At 30.6% G+C, this 20,719-nt stretch overlaps 2 protein-coding genes across 2 annotated transcripts; both read left to right on the top strand.

Annotated features, from left to right (window-relative positions):
• Positions 1 to 1,476: 1,476 nt before the first annotated feature.
• Positions 1,477 to 4,564, top strand: LOC114176508 (single-stranded DNA-binding protein WHY1, chloroplastic-like). Its single transcript, XM_028061571.2, has 7 exons — positions 1,477 to 1,808; positions 2,103 to 2,203; positions 2,295 to 2,387; positions 2,914 to 3,008; positions 3,346 to 3,419; positions 3,712 to 3,800; positions 4,218 to 4,564. The coding sequence occupies exons 1-7, from the start codon at positions 1,586 to 1,588 to the stop codon at positions 4,335 to 4,337; spliced, it is 795 nt and encodes a 264-aa protein (XP_027917372.1). The 5' UTR covers positions 1,477 to 1,585; the 3' UTR covers positions 4,338 to 4,564.
• A 5,653-nt stretch (positions 4,565 to 10,217) lies between these two features.
• LOC114179577 (WRKY transcription factor 72A-like) lies at positions 10,218 to 14,445 on the top strand. The gene is made up of 4 exons (XM_028065966.2): positions 10,218 to 10,338; positions 12,488 to 12,895; positions 13,115 to 13,228; positions 13,298 to 14,445. Exons 1-4 carry the CDS (start codon positions 10,303 to 10,305, stop codon positions 14,216 to 14,218), a joined length of 1,479 nt encoding a protein of 492 aa, XP_027921767.1. The 5' UTR covers positions 10,218 to 10,302; the 3' UTR covers positions 14,219 to 14,445.
• Positions 14,446 to 20,719: the final 6,274 nt, after the last annotated feature.

The following is a 20,719-nucleotide window of genomic DNA, read 5'->3' as shown; positions in this document are numbered from 1 at the left end:
CACACAGAATCTCCCTTGAAATTCTAGAAATCACATCACATCACATGCATATATATATATATATATATATATATATATATATATATATATATATATATATATATATATATATATAATTTAAACACTAATAACATTATTCCCTAAAACAAAACTTGTCCATAATGAATTATCCAATATCTATCAAATTATGTTCAATTTTGATCCACTTGCTTAGCGAGCCCTTCTTTTCGTTAAGCGAAAGATGCATTCTCGACCATCGACTAGATTGCTCGCCTAGCGAGGTTATCATTGGGACTTTAGGAAAAACATCCTCTCATAATTTGTCTAACGAGTAGGGTTCGTCCAACGACTTATAAATCAGTGAGCCCCTAACTCAAAATTTGCCCAGTCAGCTCAGGCTTGCCCAACAACTCATAAATCAGTGAGCCCACTAACTTGTAACTCGCCCAACGAAAATGCAATTTTGCATAATTCTGCAGATCATAATTTTGCATAATTGTGCGAATTCTATCTCTACAGACTTGTGCATTTTAGGGCCAGATACACCGCTATTTGAACATTTCACAGATATTCAATTCACACTACAATTTACATTTGCAATAATTGAAATCATGAAGAAATCTAAGCACAATATCAATTTCACCAATTCAATCTAATAATCAACGTCAGAACTAACACCCGAGTTTCTACACAACTCATATCATAGTCAAATTTCACCATCAAATCTAGAAATTCATACCAATTTAACATTCATACAAAATAACCATAGTCTAATTAGGTTCCCTTACCTGTTATCCTGCTTAAACAACTCAACAGACTCAACGAACACCAAAACACCTTTAGCTCCATAGGATGTTTTTATCTATACCTAGGAACAACACAAGAACGATTAGGACCTACCATTACAATTACTAATCAATAGATACTCATACTGATGATTAAAAAGACGCATGCAAGCAGAAGAAAACTAACATGCAACAAAAAACAAAAATGGACCAAAAAAAGGGTGAAAACTAAACTTACGTGAACGGAGAAATTGATCGGTCCAAACTCAAGAGCTTGTCGAGAGGATCAATTTTATGGTCTCGATTCTTCAATCAGACGACCTAAAGAGATGAAACTCCTAAAAAGAAGTTTGAGAACCTAAAAAAGTGATTTTTGGAGAAAATATGTCTTTTAAAATAATAAAATAGTGATTTTTGGAGAAATTATATCTTTTAAAATAATAAAATTCGTATATAATAAAACTATTCGTACTAAAACTTTATAATATTAAAATAGTTAAGTGTTCCTATTTTTAAATCATCATCACAATTTTGACAGGATAAAATGAATTGACGAAGTGAAAACTCCAACACTTTACCTGTTGAAATAAATAAAAAAACAAAATTTGAGAAATAAAAAACAAATATTTTTTAAAAATACGAAAATAAAACATTAAGTATTATAGATTAAGAGAGAAAGACATTTTTCCTCAAAGATAATCTAAAGGCAAACACAAAAGACCGGGAAAGGCACATAGAGCGCAAAAGGAAGCGGCAGAAGCAGAAAAGATAGAGTGAGAGTGAGAGTGAGGCGAAGGAAGATGTCCAACTTGCAGTTTCAACTGCACTCTCAACCATCACCCTTCTCATCTTTATCTTCATTATCCTCTTCTTCTCTTAAGCTATTCGCAAACCACTCTTTCTCTCCAAACTCTCTTCCTTTTAACCCTCCTAAACCCTTCTCCCTCAGATGTCGCCACTCTGATCTCTTCGACCAGAACACCTTAGCCTCCTCACAACGACCCACAAGACCCACTGCTTCAGGTACAACCTATTTTTCCACAACCCCATTTCTTTGTTTTTTTTTTTTCTTCTTAATTGCTCCTACAAAACTGATATTAATAATAACTAAAAAAACATTTGGGTTTCTCAGAAACCTAATTACGGCTTGGTTTTCCAATTTAAAAATCTATTTTAGTACTTGGAAGATGAATAGAAAGTGTTTTTGTGCTATGTCTTTTGTGCGGTAGTTAGGAAATACGCAAAGGGTTTGTGTTGCGTTGCGTTCTGTTCTTGTGAAATGCACTTATTTTGTTTTCTGGTTTAACGTGTGCTCAGTTGGAGCTTTGCCGCCTAGGGTTTACGTTGGTTACTCCATTTACAAAGGGAAGGCTGCGCTTACTTTGACTCCTAGGCCACCGGAATTCGTGCCGCTCGATGTATGTTTATTTTCGTTTTGATGGTGGTTTTGATTGGATGTGCCATTATGGACTTGTGGATTCAGCATTTAACTATGGGGGATTTTTGTAGTCAGGGGCATATAAAATATCTAAGGAAGGTTATGTGCTGCTTCAGTTTGCACCTGCGGTTGGTACACGCCAATATGATTGGAATAGGAAGCAGGTGAGTTGTTATGGTTTTCTGGTGATTTCTACGCTGATGTTATATTTCAAAACCAAGAAGGCTTTGCTTGGCTTTCAGTTGGTAGGATTTTTATTGAAACATAGATTAAAATGGAAGAAAAAAGAGGGCTACTTTTGCAAAATGGAGTTCATTCACACTTAAGTGTGTAAAATGAACTTCATTCAAACTTAAGTTTGCAAAAGAAGAGTTCATTCAAGTGTAGGTTTGCAAACTTTAATCTAAACATGCGCGAAGGTGTTAAGTTCTCTGAGAGTATTTTATGAGTCTGTATGTATACCATATATGCCATTTGATTAGAATTAAAGTATTATATTTTGCAGTTTAGATGGAATATGAACTGCTGAGCGCATTGCACTTAGAGTTCACAGTATTTTTAGACAAAAACTGACTTTGCTATTTTGATAAGTTTGGAAGTTTTGGTATAAATTCTGTTGGATTCAGTCTGTAGATATTCTCTTGTGGTTGAGAAGTGTAAATTTCTGTAGTACTGTTTACTTGAATGCAGGTGTTTTCCTTATCAGTGGGTGAAATGGGAAGTGTAATAAGCCTTGGTACAAGGGAGTCCTGTGAATTTTTTCATGATCCTTTCAAGGGCAAAAGGTAGTTTGTACACCATACCCTTCTAATTATTGGAATATGTAAATTTTTAATGAAATTGACATTATCCTTGATCGGTGATCATTTCTTGATGCCTTGATTATCTTAGAATAAGAATCACATTTTCCTTAGTGGATCTAGTCTCTTTGAATAAAGTTAGTTGATCTATATGACCATGTAGACTGATTCATACTTTACTGATTACGTTATTGCATGTTGTTGAATATATTTTTTCATTTTTCCTTTTGCTTTGTGGTGGATTATGGGGAAGGGGCTCATATTTTTGTGTCAAGTTTTGGCTGCTATGCTCATACACACTTAAAATTATCTTAATATGCAGCGATGAAGGTAAAGTCAGAAAAATTTTGAAGTTGGAGCCTCTTCCAGATGGTTCTGGGCACTTCTTTAACCTAAGTAATACTCTTTCTTCATATTATTATATTTTTATCTTATTTTATATCCTTGCCATATTTATGTTTGTGGGACACTATGAAATGTTTTTGGGTTCATTGAGACCATGATATATTGTGAGAACTACATCAAGCTCCCCACAGTGGTGCATTATTCCAAAATTGATCAATCTTAATGTCATCATTTTAAAACATAAGTTACCTGACTCTCTTTTTATAAATGCCTGCTATATAAATGAAGAAAGTTAAATGCCTGTATTTGCTTCAGTTCTGACGTTGTTGTGGCATTTCTGAAGGTGTTCAAAACAAGCTTGTAAACGTGGATGAAAACATCTATATCCCTATTACAAAAGCAGAGTTAGCAGTTTTGTGCTCAACTTTCAATGTACAACTCTCTCTCTCTCTCTCTCTCTCTCATTTCCTTATTATGTCAATTGCCAAAATCTGCATTGCCATGATTCTCTTGTAGTCTATTAAAATATTTTGTAGCAGAAATGATCATCATTAGAGTAGTAACTATGAAAATTTGACTAATATAAAGTTTTCCGTAATAGTTGGCTAACATTAGTCATGAAAATTCTATTGCCTAGCCACTACTAGGAACTTATCTTTCACTGTTAGATATATTGAAGTACATATCTTTCCGTATAAGATGTCATGAAGTCAATACAGTTTTTTTTTAAGTTCTGCATGGAGTACATTTCCTGCCTTCGCAAATGTAATCTTTCCTTTATGCAACAACCTGATTTCTATTTTGTTTATATTGACTGTACTTTTGAAACTTTATTTTTTTTCTTTGTAGTTTATCATGCCATACCTTCTTGGTTGGCATACCTTTGCAAACTCCATAAAGCCAGAGGACACTAGTGGAGTGAATAATGCCAACCCAAGATATGGAGGTGACTATGAATGGAACAGATAGAGTTGTATTTCACCGCTCTCTCCCTCTGAACTTGGAAATACATTGCATTTTGTTAGCTAAGAATTGTTTCAGTGATTCCTAATTTTGAGTTTTTATTCTATTTTTCTTCTTGTTAGTGGAATTTAGCTCAGGGATGATGTTACGGTTGAAAAAGTTAAAATGATTAGAGAATTTACAGTGTGTAAAATGATATTTGTGGAAGTATAAACCCATACACATTTGAATAACTTGTTATCAAATTGGCTGGTAGGAGCAACCATGCAAGACCAAATAAGGCAGGGTGCTAATTTGTTTTTGGTTGACCAATAATCTTAATGATTGTACTTACACGAAACATTTTTATAAAAAAGTGATCAGAATTAGGTGACAAAATTGTTCAATTTTAATAGAAAAATGCGATAATATTGTTAGAAGGATTTCAACAGTTACAATAGTATATTTCCCTCTCAGTATTTAGCTTTCGAGTAATAAAAAGCTAAAGAATACTAAACATTCATACTATATATTTTGGAGTTTTCTCATGATTTTTGTTTGTTAAAAGTTAACTCAAAATGTTGAAGGAAAAATGAGTATTTTAATTATCTTTGATCTTAAGGATTATTGAATCTACTAGAACAAGACTATCAATTGAGGTTTAAGGAAACAAGAGTTTATTTTTAGGGTTACTTTTTCATTTTCCTTAATTGAAGATTCATTTTTAGAATCATTTTTCCATTTCCTTGGTTGAGAGCCAAGGAGAACAAGGTCAAAATGACTTTTTCATTCTTCTGAATCAAACAAGTCTGTATTTAAAATCACTGTGTTAATTATTATATCCAAGAGATATTGTTTGTTTTGTAACTCGAGTTTTTTCAAATTTTTGTTGTTAAAAGGTACCTAAGAAAGTTAGAAAAGGAAGGTGTATTTAAATTGTACTTGATCTAGATTCTTAAGTGATGTGGTATTATTGGAAATACTTGTGTTAGCTCTTTAGTCGAGTTCTAAGGACATAATTGGAGATTTAGTGACTAATTTAAACGTATTTATATTAAAGTGTATTACTAGCGAACTTATTTGATAGAACTTGTAATTTTACTGATTACTAATTTTGATATATTTTATTCATGTGTAATGACTTCGATTTAATTTGTATATTAGTTTATTATTAATTTTTTAAAATTTTTAATGATTCAAGATTGTCAACAATTTAAATATTCATTGAATTGTGTTTATCCAATGTGATTAGTGATGGCAACACAATAGAGATGAATTTCATTATCATATACCTATCCTTAAAGAAAAAACTCATTTCCATCCTCGTATCCAAATTTAGTTAATATAAAATTTTTGTCTTATCCCATCTCCATCGGGTAACAAGTATACCTATACATGTGCTTGTATCTACTTTCTTAATGTATTGATATTAATTAATTATGTTTTACAAAAAATAAGTTATGGTAAAAGAAATTATCAAACAATATCATAAAGCCGTATTCTCTTTTTTTAATGTCAAATACTTATAAAAAAAATTATAATTGAATAAATTTCAAATTAGAGTACTCGAATAAAAGTGAAATAATTATATAAGTATTACACAATTATGCATAAATAAAATTTCATGACAACCAAAATATTTATTAATTTTGAAAATAATAAAGTTGATAAAATTTAAAAATATTTTTAAAAAGTTATAAAAATAAAACAAATATTCAAGTTTAAAAATATTTCAAATGTCTCTTCTTTGCTTTCTCAAAATTATATTGAAATATCTTATATGTTTTATATACTAATAAAGATTATAATACAACAATTGAATAAAATTTGCACAAAGAACAAATATTAAACTAATAATAATTTAAATTTAGTCTAGATCTTTTATCTTTTGTACTTCATTCAATGTTAGACGATAATAATTAAGATTTATAATAATGACACTAAGTTATTATATCATAGTAAATATGTCTTTATACAATTATAGTGAAGAAGTTACACTTATAAAGATGAGTTAGAAAAGTTATATAATATATCATCATAGTATTCTATCTTAGAAAAATAAACAACATATACAAATATTAAAGAGAAGTAAAAATGACCAAATGTGTGTTAAAAACAATTTGATATACCATTGAAAAAAATCACAAAAATAAGAACAAAAATATAATTAAGGGTGTGATAAGATGGAAAATCTATTGGAGATTTAAGAACATATTTTAGATATCAAACTAGTCAAACTGGTAAGAGATAATGAAAATTATCTTAGCAAAATAAAGTTCTTCAAATAAAACAAAAAGCAAGGAAACAAAAGAATAAAAAAGATAAATTTTTATGTTGCCTAGTAAATGAAAGTGTTTAGGCGATTAAACGCCTAAAATTTAGAGTCAAACGTTCTCATGTGAAAAATAAAATAATAAATAAATTTTTTGAAAAGAGTAGCAGTAATTAATTGTGAAACAAAAAACTATTTAATTCAATGTAATTGATAATATACCATTTAAGTTTAAATGCACAAATATTGTGAAGTAGAAAAATATCTTGGGGCTATAAGTGAATTTTGTGGATATAGAACAAACCAACCAATTAGAAAAGAAAAGAAACAATTTCTAGCAAAAGAAAGAAAAGGAAGGGTTATGAAACTCAAGAGTACCAGAATTTTATATATATATATATATATATATATATATATATATATATATTATATAAGTTTTTTAGGTTATCAAATAAAATGTGATTACTTTAGTAATTTAACGAGGATGGGGATGAAGACGAAGATAGGTATTGGTTAGGATTAGTCGATCCAAGCCTAAGTTCAGTTGGGTCAGTCTAGTTAGCTTGACTCGAGCAAGACCACTACTAGGCAAGTTGAACAAGCTTAGATCAAATCAAGTTAGGTCGAGTCTAGGTTAAAATGGGACCAATCATGAAATATTAGGTTGAATTAGGTCTAAGTTAGGAAAGGTTGTTAGACTGAGTTGACCTAAGCCTATGTAGGTTGGGTTGGGCCATACCTAAATTAGGTTTAGTAGGACCCAAGTTAGCTTGAACTAGGTTGGGTTTAACCCCATATTAAGATAGGACTAAGTCATGTCGAGCTTATGTCAATTTGGATCATACCCTAACGAGCCTTGTATTACGTCGATAGGGGCTAGTCAAGGTTAGGATGAGTCAAACAAAGTTGAGCTCAATTGTCAATTTAGGTTGAACTTAAGTCAAGTTGGACCGAGATTAAATCAAGTTTGACCCAAGTCGATGTCAGTTGAGGTCAGGTAAATTTTTTTGGGCCATGCATATTTGTGCATGTCAAGAAAGATCTAGTTGAATTGGGCCAAATGGTTTAAGGTTTAGTTGGAGTAAGTCAAACTTCATGCCAAGTCAAATTAGGTTTAGTTAGATCACAACCTTACAATAAAGTCGCATATCATAAAATATAATCAAGCACTAATTTATAATTAATATAAAATATTTATAAATCAGTTGTGTAATTTAGAATATTTCAAAAACACATACAATTTTGAAATATTTAAAAATTAATAAAATTCATGTAACAAACTAAACATACTTTGAACATCACCTTACATCGATCTACTCATTTAGTGAATCAATAAAAAAAAACGTATTTTAAAAGTTGAGGTTAATAATATACCATAACAACTCTATCTAATATACACTTTTATTATTAGTAAATAGATATATTTGTATTAAATTACCGTTATATCTTAAAAAATTAAAAGTTGTAGCATACCGATACAAAATAATACAATATATGAACAAATCAGATGCAAAATTTTTAAAAAATACACAGAAATTATTTTAAAATAATAAAGAACAAAACCCAAGCCCTTGTAATAAAAAATAGTAGCAAGTTTTAAATATTGTGAGTGTCATAAACTGCTTTGGCGATCGATATTCTTTAACATATATCAAAATTACACATTTATTTATACAAAAAATAGAACTTTATTTCCAGTAACTCATAATGATTTTTCTGAGTGAATCACTTATAAATAAAATTCAATTTATTTTGGCTTAAATAAAATACTAAATGGGCAGGTTTTTTCCACTAGAGTCCTGCCTATGGACAACGACAGGGCTTTGGTCCATGACTATTAACCTTCAATTAAAACTATATTATACTTCCCAACCTATACCTTAAAGTTTGAAGAACTAAAATATTTTCACACACAGTTTTAAGTGAAGTTAATAGACACAACACAGGTAACACACTGAAATACCAATTAGAATCCATGAGATATAGTCAATAATTGATTAATGTATTGTGTGTGTAATTGCCTTGCCGGCCCTTAAATTCCCACAAAACGTGTCAAGTTGGTGACTGAAAGCTGGATTTTCACTGCTTACCATATAGCTGCTGCCTGCACAAATGACCCTTCAAAGGTAGGAATAGCTTTCAATGGACTTGTGCTTCTAAGGCCTCCATCGTTCAAATAAACTATTCATTTTTCTGCTCATGCCATGTGGACCATCATATATAATTGCAATACAATGAAAACGTTGTTCATTTGTTCGAAGAAAACAAACAAATATTAATAAATAGGAACAGTAACAGTAACATCTAGGTTAATGACCTGGGTCATTAGACCTACACAATGGATGTACATTCTGCAGACACAGCCAGTTTTCGGTCAATCCTAATATAAAAGACATTTACAAACAAAAACAGGATTTACAAAGGTTTGCAATACTGTATCTGATTGCAATTTTTCTGCAGCACTTTAAAGTTTTTTTGTTTGTGTTATATGAATTCTGGTAACGTACACAAATGTTCTGACATGGCTGATATTCTTACATATAAGATACTGAGACACTGTATAGTAATGAATTGACACGAGAATAACATAAAATGATGTTAATATTAGGTACATTATTCAACCTTCTTAAGCAAACTTTCTAAGTTTTTTCCATTATATTAACAAACTAAAAACGATGTGAGAGACATTACTTTAATAAATGTTGTTATATTTTAGCTGACTTTTCTGAAATTTTAAAAACATTGTTTTAATCATATTAGTCTGTATCTGTTTATATATGAACGTATTGGGTGTTTCAAGTGTTATATGACCTTTTGACTGAGTTTAGACATTTGAAATGGCAAATCTTTAATCAGTAGTTAACCAACCATAAACAAAAGCATCTAAATTTAACTGACCTTTTGAGCAAGAAATGGAACGCAATGAACACCAACAACCAAACACTCTTCTATTACATATCTAAGGTTTTTATAATTTATGATATAGTCAAATGCGATGCATGTAATGCAGCCATGATAGCAGTTAGGAATGATATTAGGAATTTATTCTTAGTTATGTATATATAAAGAATGCTTTGAATAATATCTGATAACAATTTTAAAGCAAAGGGTTCTTATTTTTATAGAGGACATATATATATATATATAAAGTTCCAGTTGTGTCTTTTATTTATTAAAAGAAAGTACAAAAGTAAAAATACAACCTTGCTATGGGGAATTTGTCGGAAATTTATGACTTTATGGTGGTAAAAAGAAAGGAAGGTGTAAATATAAAAATGGCACCGAAATTGAGGACCCACAGAAAATCACCATATTCAAGGTTGATGAGAAACATGGCAGGTGAACTTTGACTCAAGTCGGCATTTTTGTGACGTTAATCTTCAAATCTACTGTTATTTGATGTCTAAAATACTAATTACATAGCCATTAGCCATTGTGTTTAGAGTTGAAATGCTGAATTATATAATGTTCATTCATTTAATCATATATATATATAAGAAATCAACTAATACACAGAAATATATATAAAAAAATATCACTGTTTGTTCTTTACACGCTCTTGACGTGAGGCTGACAACACCATTCATATTTTAGCTTATATTATCGAAGTCAAAACTGTTGCCTTCGGTATATAACAAAGCCAACCCTATATGGTGATGAGAAGAAGAAAACATTGATCCATTTAACAATTTGTACTTTTTTGTTTGGCAAGAATACTCCATGGAAGTTAGCAATGAAGAAATCAACGGCGAGAAGGTGATTTTTTTCTTTATTCATTGTGGTGTTTCTGATGTTTTTATGATTAGCAATTTGAAGTTTTCATTATTGTTACTTTTGCAGTTTTATTATGACTCTGTTATGAGGTAGAAGTCAATGATAAATATAGAATTTCTGGGATGGTGCATGCATGGTAGCTTTAGTTCTGAAAAGCATCTATTGAATGTTAAGTTTAATAATCATAAATGTGAATTGAGTGATGGTGTTGTTCACCATTTTTTTCACTTTGACAAGGACTGGTCTAGTTTCCCCATGTTTGAGTCAATTATGGTGTGTTAGTGAGAAGACATATTTGAGTATCAGATGAGTACTTGAGAAGATTATTGAACACAAACATAATGACAAGGTAAAGAGCTAGGTTGAGTCATAAAGATTCTTGATTTCAGCCAGGAAATATATTCATTCATATATATATAGTGCAAAATAAGTTTGTGTCAAATTGTTCAATCTGAATAATTTATAAAATGATGAGTTAAACTATTAGTAATCTGAATAATTGATACAAGCTTTTTAAGAAAAAACCACTGATGTTTTTAACAAATGCTACAAATACTGGTTTCTCTTCCTTAACTGGGAAATTTATTATAATATCTGATAATAACTTCGAAATGTTCGGATGGCCAACAGGCATAGGAAACAACAATAATTATTTTTTTAAGAATATTCTGTATTGTCTTGCTTTGTATGTTTCTGTGCTTTCTCTTTTCTTTTACATTAGTAACTATTTTGATTTCTTATGAATTCTCTGATGAAGCTCTAATAATTATCCAAATGCTATGTTTCTGTGTAAACCACATTAAAATTTAAACGGGTTCATACTTGTTTGTCCAACAAAAAATGTTAGTGGAACTCATGATCTATTTTTAGAGGGAATAATCATGACGTCGGAAGTTTAAAAGATATATTACTTCTTTCGAAGCTTTTTAGATTTAAGAAAAGTGATGATGATTTTGTTTGACAAGAATTAATTTAAGGGTGTTTCTCTATTTTTTCTTTTATAAAAATAAGTACTTTAATTTTAAGTATTTGTAAACGACTAATTAATATATTAACTAAACTAATCAAATTTTTTAATCATGACGGATTAGCTAATTAGATATTTATAAAAAACACTTAAGAGAAAGTATCATTAAATTCTTATATTTTTCCTTAAGCAGTAGCAGATTCTTTTTTTCGTTTATTTCATCACATTTTTATCTAGCCTAACTTTAGTCATGAAAAAAGTTTAAATAGTAAACAAAATAATATAATTTATCATGGCTTTAAATTGCAAAGGACTATAATTATAAATATGTTTCTTAATTAATTTTATTTTATTTTTTTTCCTAATTTTTCCATTTTGCAAAGACTGCAGCCATGATTTCAAATCTTCAGATAAAGTAAGTCTGTTATATATTTTAATTAATCATGATTTAGTGCCATGTATGTGAAATGAGTGGTCAGAGTTAATGTACTTACATTCTTACTCAACCCAACGTGAAAAACGAAAAGCATGTCTTTCCAAGTTCAATGATTATACTTACGCTCAAATCACTGTCAAATTCTTCAGCACTTTCCTTTTCTCCTACAAGTGTCCACAAGAGAACTAATACTTGAGTAGATAAAGAAAAACTGCTTTGAAAAAGTGGAATATTTAGGACTTTGTCAAGCAGAAAAATTATAGGTCTGTGTTTTTTCGTCACTTGGCCTATTTTTTTTATTTATTTTTTATTCTGGCTCGGAAGTACAAACGAAAAATTATTTAGCTTTGCTATGTTTTACTGTATAAATATTGATGAGGTTGACTAATAAAGGTAATAATCATGAACTCTTTATTTAATAATCTCAGTGAAATATTAACTCATGACATGTAAAGTAAACAGTGACACAAGAATGACAATTGCCACGAATAAGTGGATCAATAATAACTTGTTCCACAACTTTCAACATACAATAGTAGTGTATATTGTAATTCATTGCATCATTCCATCATGCTGTGTATTTATGTTTAAGTGTCTTATTCTACCAATAACAGCACTGAAGTTTTCATCTACTTTACATCACACATCAAAGTTGTGGAAGATATATATATATATATACACTTGTAAAATAGCGTTGTCTTAGGTGTTTGATCTGTTACAACATGCAGGATCATAAGCTTGAAAGGGAAATGCCAGAGGTTGGAGAACTTTCATTGGTAAGGCTTGTAAAGGATTCAACTAGTGATGAAGAGAGTGAACTTGTCTCTCTCTCTCTTGGAATTTCATCTACAGGTAAACATGAGAAGAAGAATAGAACTGAAAAGGTCAGAGAAAATGAGGATTTGAAAGAAGGACTTTCACTCGGATTAGATATAAGATTTGAGCCTTCAGCTATAAAAAATCACAGCACTGAAAGTAGGTGTGATGGGGAAATGAAGGAAGAGGAACTCAGAGAGATATGGCCACCCAGTAAAGTTCTAAAGACGATGAGAACATGGGATAAAAGTGAAGCTTCTCAACATGCTGAAGTCAAGAAGGCTAGGGTTTGTGTCAGAGCTAGATGTGATAACCTTACGGTTAGTAACAGTATAAACTTAATCTATTGAATATATTAGACATTGATTTCTTCTTCTTATTGTCTTCCTATTTTCATCTTTATCAACCATTATTGACATTAATACAAACTATTATTTGAAGGTATTGAGATAGATTCTTACTTCGATCATAAAAGATACTGAGAATTGCATCTAGATTTTGTGTTATCTTTTAATTCAACTGGTTGAAGTTTTGTACAGATGAATGATGGTTGCCAATGGAGAAAATATGGACAGAAAATAGCAAAAGGGAATCCATGTCCCCGAGCATACTATCGATGCACTGTCTCTCCATCCTGTCCTGTGAAAAAACAGGTATACAAATTTCTTTTCCCTTTTTCATGATTAAATGATTAAACCTAATTACTTGCTTCAAATTTTCAGGTTCAAAGATGTGCGGAAGACATGTCAATATTGATTAGCACCTACGAAGGAACTCACAACCACCCTCTTCCTTCTTCAGCCACTACCATAGCCTACACAACTTCTGCTGCTGCATCCATGCTTCAATCTCCTTCATTGACCACACAACTAGCCAATTCAGATACCGTCCCTCTCATCAATTCTAGTGTTCTTTATAACCTTAATGCCCTAAACTTCACATCAAGCTATCACCACGTTTCAAAATCACCAACCTTATTCTTCCACAGATCCTCTATTTCTACCTCTAATTCTCACCCCACTGTCACTCTTGACCTTGCCACTCCTCAAACTTCACCTCACATTGGAAATTTCACCCCAAGTTTGTCTTTCATACCACAATATTCATCAACCAATAATGTTGATTTTTCCTCGAGTACTTTCTCTCCTTTGCAATCTAGTGTGCTACACTCACCTTGCTATGGTGATTTCTTCAACTATGAGGGATTGATCACCCCAAATAGAAACCATAACGGTTCCCTTATGAACACTGGAAAACAACCATTCCTGGGACATCTTTGTCGATCTAATAGTAATAACATTACCAACCATGCCATTTCTAAACAATCTTTACCTGATTCCATTGTAGCTGCATCCAAAGCAATCACCGCTACCCCAAAATATCAATCTGCTATATTAGCAGCTGCCCTCACCGCATATGCTGGTAATGGGGTAAGAGAGAATCATGAGGAGGCACAGAGTGCAGGTTTGGACTTAAATCTAGGTGGGGATGTGCCATACACAACCAACACAGTTTACCCTAATTCTAATGCATCAAGGTACAAGAGAATGTCACTTTCTGCTCCTACTGCTCCAAAAAGAAACTCGGTCCTATTTCAGCCATCACATAATGCATCTAAAAGTAACCTATTCTTAGACCAATAAAAGTGAAATCAATAATGTACACATTACATCATGATTGAAGCCTGTCTAGATTGGGGCTTCACAATGTTTATAGCCTAGAGGCACGAAAGTTGCATTACATATCATTGCTTTCCAAGTTCTTTTGTGCTGCAAGGAATGGAAATGATTATTGTTGTATGCATTTCAAAACTTCGTAATGTTAGCTGTGTTTGATAGTAAATTTACATTTACATGTGTTCATTCTGTCGTTCAATTTGATTCTTTAATTTTTTTCTAAAAAAAAAACAGTATAATCTTTTCTATCTAAACAGACATTACTAAAAACATCTCATATTTCCTGCCAATTTGTTTTGAATTTTTTTTAGGAAATACTTATAAATTTTGTTATGAAAAAAAATTTGCAGAAAATTGCTGTCAATTTTTTTATAAAATATTTTGTATAAAATACTTTTTGCAACAAATTTTGTAAGAAATAATTGCGAATTTTATAATTTTGTAGGAAATAATTACTCACGAAGGAATTATCTACCAATTAAAATTCCTAGAAAACATAACAGGAAAAAACTTTTTTTGCAAATTATTTTAACAAATTTGTAAGAAAATTTTTATATAATATGAGAATTTGTAATAGTGAAAATAAGCACAAATAATATGCTGGTGTACGTCAGCATGATTTGGACAAAAAAAGGTAACATGAAATGTTTTGAAACACTAAGAAACCAAATTTAATTTTTAAAAAATGGAAAGACTAATAAAATTTTGTATATAAATAAAGGGATTTAAAATAATTTCTCCTCTCAGAAACAGCATGTCCCACGATGCAAATTGTTGTCCCAGTTGATGAAAAATGCCTGTCAGGACAATGTTTCTTGAACCATCATGATTTCCGCTTATGTCACATGAAAAGCTAATGAAGCCACTTAGGAGTTTGCCAAAAGGATATTAACTATTATAAGCAGAAATAATACTAATAATAAATAATGCAGTTTTTCTGAAGAAAAAATATTTATAATATTTTTCTTACTTCAAGAAAAATTAGTAACATTATTTCCTGTGAATGGGAAAAATAATTACTACAGCAACCATATATTCGTAAGATTTTGGTTAAGCATGGAAAGAAGAATCAAGATGAAGACCCAGGATACCACGAGATACTCTTAGTGCAAATGAAGACAAGGTTTCTTTTGGGAATGTTATTATTCAATGAGTTATTATGAGACCTTTTCTTCCACAATTTGAGCAATTCAGGCTTAATAGAATGAATATATTTGCACTAAATATAGTAATTAGGATAGAGTATGCAACGTGCTAGTTGTTGCACGAATGCTTTTGTAAATATTGTTATATATTTATATAAATTTTGCTAATAAAAGAAACTATTAGAATAATCTTAAGGAAAAAATTAACTTTTTTCTTAAGTACTAAAAAATAATTTTAGTATGACTTATATTAAGAAAGTACTGTAGTTCTTTTATAACAAGAAAAACACGGAGGTTTTAACACGACTAATACAAAATTAGAATCATAATAGTAGAGAGACCTAAAAGAGGTTTCCAGAAATGGTAGAATTAAATTGGTTTGATGATAGTATAATTTTGAGAGTGTGGAAAACAATATATATATATATATATATATATATATATATATATATATATATATATATATATATATATATTTCTTTTGGGAAGACAGGTGACTTCAAAATTCCCCTTGTATACAAAGATTCTTTGGAAAAACAAATTTCAAAAATAAAAATATAAATGAATTGGGTAATTGGAATAACTATAAGAGTTGGAGGAGGGGGAGTTTATTTGAGTGGGAAAAATCCCAAATCAATGTCATGATGGAGGAAGTACAATCAAAATCCTTAAATATACAAAGGGTGAATGACGTGGAAGGACAGGGAAACATAAGTATTCACAACTAATTTTACGTATAAAAAATTACAAAAACAAAATTGTTGGGGAATATTTTGGAAAGTAAAAGTTTTACCATCAATAACATTTTGTTTGGAAAGTAATTTTAAATAGGTGTCAACAAAAGATAACCTAAAAAAAATGTATGAAAAGAAATGTGATGTGTAAAATGTGTGGTTTAACACAAATTTGTAAGTGTAGTTTTTTGGAAGAAACCATCTGTCACAAAAGTTGTTTATTTTTGACATGTAAGTTGGCATGTCAAAACACCATTTTCAAAACCGTAGCTTATCAGAGATAAAAGTTTGGGTATCGATAATAAATAAGTTTCCCAAAGCAAAATATTCTTACTCTAATGGATATGCTAATCTAATAGAATGCAAACAATCAATGTTGGAATAGGATAGGGGAAATCTAGATGTTTATAAGGAGGGAGATAGAAAGAGAATGTTACATTGGTGTTATAGGAAATGTAAGTATTAAGCTACGATTAGTAAAATAATATTTGGCACACCAAGTGAATTGATGCGGACATCAAAACTCAAGGACATGGTGTGGATTAAGACCAATACCCAATTCAAGATTTAGCTGAACCCATTACAAGAGGAAAGTTTATAAAAGTCCAAGAGACTCATCTTTTGGAGGCCCAATTGAAGATCTCGAGACTAAGTTGATTACATGGATTACAAGACTCCAGTATTAAAATAAAAATATTAACATTATAGTTGTATTGTGGTGGTCGACCTTAGGCTTATTAAACATTGTTTTGTGGCGCTTTCCTTTATTCAAGTTTTCTCTATTTTATTAAAATTTCAATTTTTTTTAATTGATTTTAATCCCTAAATATTTTAATTTTTTTATTTAGAATCATATTATTTGGTATTTAGAACAAATGCTTAAATAATGACTTAGTCCTAGTTTTCATTTGGTTTTTTTAATTTGGTTCTATTTTTTTTTTCAATTTGGTCATAATATTCGTCAATTTTATTCAATTTTGTCATTTTCGCTAACACCATTAAAATATCACATGTCATTTTGTGATATTTTTATTATTTTTAATTTTTTCTAAAAAATTACTTTTTTTATTTAAAAAAAATGTTCACGTGTCAAGCTCATATCATGTTACGTGTCATTTTATGATTTTTTTAAAATTTATTTATTTTTATTTAAAAAAAATCACGTGTCAAGCAAATATCATGCCACATGTCAGGGTTAGTTTTTTATATTCAATTTGGTCATAATATTCGTTATTTTTTTCAATTTGGTCCTAATCTTTTTTTTTTTAAATTTAATATTTTTGTTCTTCTCCAAATTGAGATAAAATTTAATTTGTTTATAAATGTTATATGGATATTCTTATTAAAATGCATATTTTTATTAAATATTTTTAATTTAGAGTTAGAGTTGGCTTAAAATTAAAATTGAAAATTTTCAAAGTAGGCAATAACACCATTAATTCAAAAGGAAGAAAAAAAAGCAAAAAAAAAAAGGAATAGAAAAGGAGATGAATTTTTTTTTTATACAGCAATTGTCTTGTGCACACAGCTTGTTTGATAAAATTCCTAAGTTTTAAGTGTGTTCTTTCTTATTATTTTTTTTCTATACATTTTGTGATTGTCTTGTTTATTGGTAGTGAAATTGTTCTTTGCTACTTCTTTTTTGTTGATGTTAAAATTTTGTTTTAAGTCTTGTGATTGCTACCCATGACATCAATTCTTGATTACTAATTACTTGATGTTTGAAGAACCTTGAGTTTAAGAACGAATGGTAAAAGGCAATGTGAGAATTTTAAAAAAAAAAACCTTATTGTGTGAAACATAAGTGTGGAGTGTAAACATGTAAGAGAGTGATGTGAGGCCTAAAATTATTGTTATTTCTAATTTTTTTACTTAATTATAGCAAGGGAAACACAAAATGTTGGACTTTCAAAAATCCAAATGGAAGCTTTAACTCAATATTTGGAAAGATTAATGAAACAATAAAATGATGAGCTTCATGATATGTTGAATCAAATGGAACAAACACATCAAGAAAGTCATGAAAATAGAGGAAACAAGAAGAGAGAATGAGGGAGAACAAAGAAAACTAAGATTGGATGGGATCAAGTTAAATATTCCCATATTCAAAATCCTGAAGCGTACTTGGAGTGGGAACTTAAAGTAGAACATGTGTTTGCTTGCAATGAGTATAATAAGGAGCAAAAGATGAAGTTGGCAACAACTGAATTTTCATATTATATGTTAACTTGGTGGATAAGTACACCAAAGGGAGAGGATTAAAATGAAACGAACTATGAGAAAGAGATATATTCTAGTAAACTATAAAAGGGATTTGCAACTCAAACTTCAGGGAATGACTCAAGGAAATAGAAGTGTGGAAGAGTGCTTTAAGAAGACGGAGGTGGCCATGATTAGAGTTGCGATATATGAAGAAAGTGAAGTAACCATGGCTAGATTTTTGAATGGGTTGAACCATGATATTATGGATGTTGTGAAGTTGTAAGAGCATGCTGAAATAGAATATTTATTACATAGTGGAACAATAACTCAAGAGCAATGGAACCATGAGAAGAAGCTTTAACAATAATGATAATCCTAGTTAGAAGGATAAGGTTGTGAAGGATAAAGGAGCTCCCTTAAGTTGAGCCACATCTTCACATGGAAAGTCACCCAAGGGGTATAATAAGTCACCACCTAAAAGGATGACTAGTGAGTGAAAATGTTGTAAATGTTTGGGAAGAGAACATTATGCTTCAAAATGTCCAACCAAAAAGAACATGGTCATATTAATAAGGAGAAATAGACAATGATGAAGGAAAAGGTAGAGGTGGGTGCATTAGAGGGTGATTTCTTGATGATTAGGAGGCTTCTGGGAAGTAAGATGCAAGCTTTGGACCGAACCCAAAGAGAAAATATTTTCCTTACTAGATGTTCCATTCAAGAGAAAATATGCTCCCTCATAGTTGATGGAGGAAGTTGCACCAATGTAGCTAGCTTAAGACTAGTTACCAAATTGAGTTTGGAGACAAAACTCTACCCAAGGCCATATAAAAACTTCAAGGGCTTAGTAAAGATGGAGAGATGACAATGAGCAAGCAAGTGGAAGTAAGCCTATCCATAGTACAATATACTCATAAGGTCTTGTGTGATGTAGTTCCAATGGAGGTAAATCACATTCTTTTAGGGAGGCCATGATAATTTGATACCAAAGCCATCCATGATGGTTTCACCAACAAAATATTTTTCATGCATAACAACTAGGAGATCATTCTCAAACCCTTATCTACTAGAGAGGTGTGTGAGGATCAAAAGAAATTGAGAGAAAAGAGAGATAAGTAAAACACAAAAACAAAGCAAGAGTGAAACTCCTATAAAGAGAGAAACACATGAGAGAAAAATGAGTGGAGTAGTGAAAGTGAGTGAAGTGAAAACATCACCATCAAGTATAAACATCTCATCCCCAAGTTAGATGATTTATTGGATGAATTGTATGGTGCTTGTATATCCTCAAAATTGACTTAAGAAGTGCATACCATTAAATTAGGATTAGGGAGGAGGACGAATGGAAAACTACCTTTAAAATAAAATATGGGTTGTATGAGTGGTTTGTGATGCCCTTTGGGCTAACTAATTGCTATAAGCAATTTTATGAGACTAATGAACCATGTTTTGAGAGAATATTTAGGCAAGTTTATTATGGTGTATTTGATGACATCTTGATTTATAACGTTACTCTAGAATTGTATGTGGAACATTTGTACCATTTTGACTATGCTTAGAAAGGAAAAGTTGTATGCTAATCTTCAAAAATGTACATTTTTCAATGAACAAATTGCATTCTCAGGTTTTTGTGGTGAGTGCAAAAGGGGTTCAACTAGATTATGAAAAAAGCGAATGTTATCCAAGAATGGCCTGTCCCTTGAGTGAGATTAAGAGCTTTCAGGGCTTATTTAGCTTCTACAGGAGATTTTTAAAGAATTTAAGCACTTTGACAACCCTCTAAATAAGATTGTTAAAAATAATGTTAGTGCTCACTGTTTTAATCTTCTTCATGCTAACATATAGGGTCCATTTCGATGTACTACCTATGATGGTTTTAAATATTTCTTAACTTTGATTGATGGCAAAAGTCGTTTTACATGGGTCTATTTACTCAAAAACAAATATGATTGCATTGATATCATTCCTAAATTTTTTAACTACATTGAAAATCAATTTCATACTATTATTAAAGTGATTCATTCTGATAAAGCTAGAGAATTGTTCCTTAATGGTACTCTTGATCAATTTTTATGAATATTCCCCTGGATTATAATCATAATTTCACTCCTACAAATAATACACCATTAGTTTTTCGCCTTCATAAATTTATATATGGTTTAAAACAAACCTCAAGAAGTTGGTTTCACGGATTTCGTGATACTCTTATTTCTTTTGGTTTTGTCCAATGTAAGTATGATTATTCCCTCTTCACAAAAAGATTTTGACATTATTTTTATTGTTCTTCTTATTTATGTTGATGATATCGTTATTGTTGGTTGTAACATAGATAACATCAATCATGTTAAGATTCAACTTCATAACACTTTTAATTTGAAAGATCTTGG

Source organism: Vigna unguiculata, chromosome 3 (genome assembly GCF_037176805.1).
Source record: "Vigna unguiculata cultivar grain cowpea cultivar isolate G323 ecotype 2 chromosome 3, ASM3717680v1, whole genome shotgun sequence".
NCBI lineage: Eukaryota > Viridiplantae > Streptophyta > Magnoliopsida > Fabales > Fabaceae > Vigna > Vigna unguiculata.
This window is presented reverse-complemented; position numbering and strand designations above follow the sequence as displayed.

Excerpts from the sequence above, each read along its gene's own strand:
- LOC114176508 (XM_028061571.2), top strand. The coding sequence starts at position 1,586 with ATGTCCAACTTGCAGTTTCAACTGCACTCTCAACCATCACCCTTCTCA. Across the intron at positions 3,009-3,345 it reads GATCCTTTCAAGGGCAAAAG|CGATGAAGGTAAAGTCAGAA; the intron begins GTAGTTTGTACA and ends CTTAATATGCAG. Across the intron at positions 3,420-3,711 it reads TGGGCACTTCTTTAACCTAA|GTGTTCAAAACAAGCTTGTA; the intron begins GTAATACTCTTT and ends GCATTTCTGAAG.
- LOC114179577 (XM_028065966.2), top strand. The coding sequence starts at position 10,303 with ATGGAAGTTAGCAATGAAGAAATCAACGGCGAGAAG. Across the intron at positions 12,896-13,114 it reads CTAGATGTGATAACCTTACG|ATGAATGATGGTTGCCAATG; the intron begins GTTAGTAACAGT and ends AGTTTTGTACAG. Across the intron at positions 13,229-13,297 it reads CCTGTCCTGTGAAAAAACAG|GTTCAAAGATGTGCGGAAGA; the intron begins GTATACAAATTT and ends TCAAATTTTCAG.